Raw genomic sequence first — 6101 nt, 5'->3', positions numbered from 1 at the left:
CACCTTGATAAACAATATCTTGATAAGAATAATGTGTCATCGACTTTAATTCCCTTTTGTACTTTTAGTGGACCGTATAACATATACTGCATAACGTAAGCCACCCATCCTCCAAAAAATCAGGGCATTTGACTCATATATGTGTTAGGTACTGTAGGAGTTACTCGGAATCCATTTCCGAGTCCTTATACGTGTTTCTTAAAACCACAATCAAAACTCTTTTGTTACCCACCTGGTTACTTGAGATATATAAAGTTGTAATTCTGCAGAATATCAAACTCATATTGGGTGACTACACGCTTGCGGGGCTTCTGAACCGTTAGAAGATGATTTCATTGGGTCCGATCTTAATCTTCCTTCCTTTGGTATGTTGATTTCGTTTTCGTTTGTGCTTCATTTTTATCGATCTTACGTATATAATATCAGCACTCTATAGTTTTACCTGAGATAGAGATACGAGTTATGAAAATATTTTTCATTTGATTTGTCACGAGATATTTTCAAACTTTGTGAGATAGCTTTGAGTAGAAAGTTTCACAATTACCAGTTTACTTCAGAATGACGTGAGTTCACGAACGTCAAAACCGGATAAAAATATCATATGGAATCGAGAATAGTTGTTTATAGATTACCTAAGATGTGACCACTGTCTTGTTTCTTATTTCATCGATGTTGAATATTCAAATGGCATTTCTAGAATGCCATATAGTGCTGAAATTGTCTTGAAATTCTATCCCATATGATACGACTGTTATATCATATTCATATCCAGAAGTTGTTTTTTTTCCGTGGAAATATACAAAGTATATATATTTATTTTCACTGTAGTTTGAGCCGTTCCTAGCAAAAAGGGCCCTTAAGTATCTTAGTTCTAAAGTGTGAACTATAGAGAACATCCTCAAAATATTAGAGCAATGTTGATTGTCGTTAAAATATTACAGTCAATCAAAGATGACAACCAACTCGTGATTGGTAATCATGACCTTTTTCTTTCCAAATATGCAAAATATGACATTACGTTTTTCTTCATTATGACGTTTTTTGAAAAACATTGATGGATAAGATAAGGGTCTTTTTTGCTAGGAAAGGCTTGTTTGATTTTTGCTATTCTTCAGGATATACATGTATGTTTTGAAACTGTAATGAATATAACCTAGACATGATAACTAGCGATAACGACATGAATTTAAGACTGAGTGAAAGCAGATGTAAAAACAAATAATTAAAAAACCGTATCCCAAAGAAAACCAACGTAAAAAAAAAAAAATCAACGAGGGACGAATTGTAAGTTGTAAAAATATCTTTGATTGCTACTGAACAATTCATCTCTCTATCATGCTTTGATGCAAAGTCAAACTCAAATCACATATACAAATTATTTCTTTCCAAATGGTAATTCTTTTAGAACGATCATTTTGGCCTCAGTTTTGTATTCACATGTAAACCAGAAAATAGTACTAGTCAGAGTAGGAAAATATGAAACAGGAGTAAATTATTGCTCATTCATGAGTTATAAACGCAGTGTTTTAATCTCACCTTCATTATCACGGTGACGTGAAAGTACGATGTATAGATCACTTTTTCTTCATGAAATAAGAAAATCACCGCCTTGTTTATGCAATACGTAATCAAAATGCACCGCCTAACAAATTCCTAACTTATTTTGCAGTTCGTCTTTGGAAGTGCATTATTGGAATCTTGCATTAAGGAGGAAGATTTGGAAACCACATTCAAAGAATTTAACAACTTAACGATGAGGGAAACACGAGAGGATATTCCGATCTTCAGCCATTCCGTCGAACAACCTTCGGAACCACCCGGATCGAAATGTCATCCTCGGAGTAAACTTCTTCGGAAAAATTATTTCAAATATTTAAGAGATCTGTCCAGCTGCCCGTGGAACTATTGGTATTCCTTTGACGATTCTCGTTATCCGAAATATATTTTAAACGCCACCTTAAAACATTGTGGCAAGAATAAGAACGATAAAAACTCAACGCCATTTTGTTTGTCTCTTCGAAGAAAGAAAGGAAACAAAAAGAGATCGAACAAAAAGACCAAGATAAGACTGAACAAGTCGGGAGAGTGTCGATCATTTACGTTCAATTATACAGCTTTCTACCGTGAAAGCGTCACAGGATGTTATTACCCCAAACAAAAGGCAACTGTCTTGGGCTTTACTTGTATTCTACGGCAAATGTAAACTTTTAAAGCTTGTTAAACATCTGTCGTGGTGTATGTGATTCAGCGACAGCTGAGGAACGCGCAGGCATTGACTGTTCAGTCCAAAGCACATGGAATGAATTGTTTCTTTCGAAGAATGTTCATATTGGTGTTGATATTTTTTATTGCATCTGTTATCACTTGAGTTTCATCCGATAATTTAAAACTTATGATCACTTGAATTAAAATTGCATTACGAAATACAGCGGATTTTTTTTTTTGAAATTGTTAAATTCTTTTGAGGAACTAAGCGGAAACATCTTGCTGCACTCATAATTTGGTAAGAAAATACGATTCTTTGTTGACCTGCAGTTTTGACAGTATCAGTTTGGTACATGCATACCATTCTGGCTTTCGTTAATGCTCTCTCTTTCTCTCTCTCCGTTCATAAGAGAACCATGTTTGTTAGCATAGTAGCGAGGTGAAAATCTAACATGGCAATGACATAAATCTCGAGAGGAGTCGGAGGGAGCCAAACTTTCTTTACATTTGTGATGATAGCTTGATAAGGGGAATGGAAATGATTGCTTCATTGCAATAGTTTAAAATATGATTTATTAGAATCTTGGAAATGCTGAAGAGAGATTTGTACCAAGTTCGATAGAAATCGTCTTGGAAACTACAGAAAAGGTGTTATAGACTCTAAAGGGCACAGTACACTGCACACTAGTTTATCAATGTTTATACTGTCAGGATGTACGCAGATTTGCCGATCATCCATATAGGACATTAATGGAAATAAAAAACCCTCAGAGTAAGTAAGTCTCGTAGGAAGATAAAAAATTCCATAGGAAAAAAACCGTTTATTGAATTGTATAAAATTTCATGAGGACGTTTGTAGTTCCAGTAGATAAAGAAATGATTTTTTTTATATGTGTTATTTACTTTCCAACATGATTCTGGAACGATTTGCAAACATGTTTATTTCATTTGACAACAACTCAAATTGACTTCACAGCGCACCTGGTCCCGTGGGGATCCGGGTTACAATAGGTCTTCATTACCCCTTCGCATAGATCTAAATTTTGCAGTCCTTCACTGGCATGGTGAAGTGTTCATTCTCGAGCGGGACGTTAAACAATATACAACCAACCAACTACAGTACCCTTATAACATTAACTCCATGACATATCACAATATCAATCTGACCAATAAGAAGAAGAGAAATATCCATGACATCACAATACCATTATGACCAAATACACCGAAGAAAATATCTACGCTGTTCCAATTTGTTGACTGACAGGAGGAATTCTGAGTTAGTAAATCTAAGAACGTGCGTTTTAAGCTGCAAATGCCTTAGAATGAGCAGTCTACTTTTGCGACGCTTTCGTAATTCGATGACATTACACTTTCTCAAAGGCGAAGATATCGAACAGTGATCAATGAAAGGTGAAGATGACGAACAGTGATTAATCTCATAACTCCTATAAGCATTACAAAATAGAGAGTTGGACAAACACGGACCCCTGGATATACCAGAGGTGGGATCAGGTGCCGAGGCGTAAGCATCTCCTGTCGACAGGTCACACCCGCCGTGAGCCCTAGATCTTGATAAGGTAAACAGAGTTATCCGTAGTCAAAATCTGTGCCCAAGAACGGCCTAACAGTCGGTATGACACACTTAAGACAGCATTTGACCTTATGATAGGTTGTATTGGCAAACTAGATTGATATAACGACCATATAATTTGAGAAATGCTGACTTGAAATGAGACTGTTGAAACTTGATTGTCAGAAGCCTGCCTGGATTTAAAAACTGACCGTACGGAGAACAAGCTCTTGCGTATCGAATCAGTTGAGATATATAAATGCCATTTGCAGGTGATGATGGAATATTGCTACATGAATATGGGAAGTTTGTCATAAAGTTGATTTGTTAGTTTGCCGTTAATATCTATTTTCAAAAGGGCCTCCGTGGCCGAGTGGTTAGAGCATCGAGTTCAAAGTCACACGGCCTCTCACCTCTGTCGGTGCGGGTTCGAATTCCGCTCGCGCCGGTAAGTGAGAAAGTTTACCAGTTTAGTTTCGGAAGGTCGGTGGTCTCTTCCCAGGTACATTGTATCTGGGTTCTCTCTTCCACCAATAAAAAAACTGGGCGTCACCAGATAACTGAAAAATTGTTGAGTGTGGCGGAAACATCAATCAATCTATTTTCAATAAAATATCTAAGTGTGAAGCAGAAGAGGACGACTTTGTGGTGCCTTTTATTTCGAGTTCACAAGGATATATCGAAATAACATACCATGAAAGGTGAAGATAAAGAACAGTGATCAATCTCATAACTCCTATAAGCAATACAAATTAGAGAGTTGGGCAAACACGGACCCCTAGATATACCAGAGCATATCACGTTATTTCGTTGTTCGTACGTATCATATCCAGGATATTACTTGCAAATATGACATTGTTTTTATGTTTAATCTTTAGTCAAACACTTCTTTTGATAGTATTTTGTATATTCTACATTTGCATATTTATAGAGAAGCCGCTTTTAATACATTTATTGTCTTCCTCAATGACTTTAGGTCCACTCTGTCCTACTTAGGCATTCAAAGTTTCACTAACTGCACCTCTGAAACAGAATAACTCTTATCTTAACACTGGCACATTCCCTAGTCAAAATCAGTATGTAAAGGACGATGTAACAATTAATTTAAAACTCGTCAGAAAGTATTCGACCTTATAGACAGGTTGTATTTGCAAATTATATTGTCACAACTATAGAATTTTCGATACTGTTGAAACCTCTGTACCTCTGTCGCCTCAATAAAAATGATCACATACAAAACAGACTCTCGCGTATCGTTCCATTATTACTTGTATATGCTATTTGTGTCTCTCGATTCGATACGTGAGATCATATACTGCTGATATTTTTTTTTAATAAGTCAACATTTCGCAAATTCTATGGTCGTTATAATGATCTTATTTACAATTACAAGCTGTCATAAAGTCGAATTCTGTCTGATGTATTTCTTACAAATTGTTAAGCCCTTCTTTACATGCTGATTTTGACTACAAATCACTTCGTTTACCTGATCAAGATATAAGGTTCAAGATTGGTGTGACCTTTCAACAGGGAATGCTTACTGATTCCACCTTTAGTGTGTCCAGGGATCCGTGTTTTATTCTTTATAGGAATAATGAGATTGATCACTGCTCGATATCTTTATTTTTTTTATCCATAAATCAATCATGCTTCATGTTCGTCATAAACATGTTTTGGTATCATAGAAAGGTGAAGATAACGAACAGTGATCAATCTCATAACTCCTATAAGCAATACAAAATAGATAGTTGGACAAACACGGACCCCTGAACACATCAGAGGTGGGATCAGGTGCTTGGTAGGAGTAAACATCCCGTTTCAAAATCAGTGTGTCAAGAACGGCCTAACAATCGGTATGAAACACGTCAGACAGCATTTGACCCAATGATAGGTTGTATTGACGAACTAGATCGTTACAACGACCATAGAATTTGCGAAATGCTTACTTCAATCGAGACTGTTGAAACCCCTGTACCATCAACTTGTTTGTCAGTAGCTTGCCTAAGATAAAAGATAAAATTTATTTAAAGTCTCATTTGATAAATAGAAACATTAGCTCTTAAGAGCCATTTTCGACTAAATGCATAAATAAAACTCAAATAATAGAACATATACAAAAGCTGTTATCTGTCCATACATTATGATGAATTACCATATTGCGTGTTTTATGACTCCGTGGACAAACTCTGTCATGTTACTTTATACAGACATAATCGTTGTACAATTATTGCCATAACTGCCCTATATGACCACCTGATAAACTGTGAAGGTCAGTTGTCCAGTATCTCACATTACTTTATCAAAGTTCATTTGGTCATGAGGTACA

General features: G+C 36.0%; 1 protein-coding gene across 1 annotated transcript; it reads left to right on the top strand.

Moving 5' to 3' along the window:
* The first annotated feature begins 238 nt into the window (after positions 1 to 238).
* LOC125683406 (uncharacterized) lies at positions 239 to 3188 on the top strand. The gene is made up of 2 exons (XM_048924544.2): positions 239 to 365; positions 1670 to 3188. Exons 1-2 carry the CDS (start codon positions 327 to 329, stop codon positions 2201 to 2203), a joined length of 573 nt encoding a protein of 190 aa, XP_048780501.2. The 5' UTR covers positions 239 to 326; the 3' UTR covers positions 2204 to 3188.
* Positions 3189 to 6101: the final 2913 nt, after the last annotated feature.

This window comes from Ostrea edulis, chromosome 6 (assembly GCF_947568905.1).
Source record: "Ostrea edulis chromosome 6, xbOstEdul1.1, whole genome shotgun sequence".
NCBI classification, from domain to species: domain Eukaryota; kingdom Metazoa; phylum Mollusca; class Bivalvia; order Ostreida; family Ostreidae; genus Ostrea; species Ostrea edulis.
This window is presented reverse-complemented; position numbering and strand designations above follow the sequence as displayed.

Coding starts and splice junctions, on each gene's coding strand:
- LOC125683406 (XM_048924544.2), top strand. CDS start 327: ATGATTTCATTGGGTCCGATCTTAATCTTCCTTCCTTTG. Junction 366..1,669: donor TCTTAATCTTCCTTCCTTTG/GTATGTTGATTT, acceptor CTTATTTTGCAG/TTCGTCTTTGGAAGTGCATT.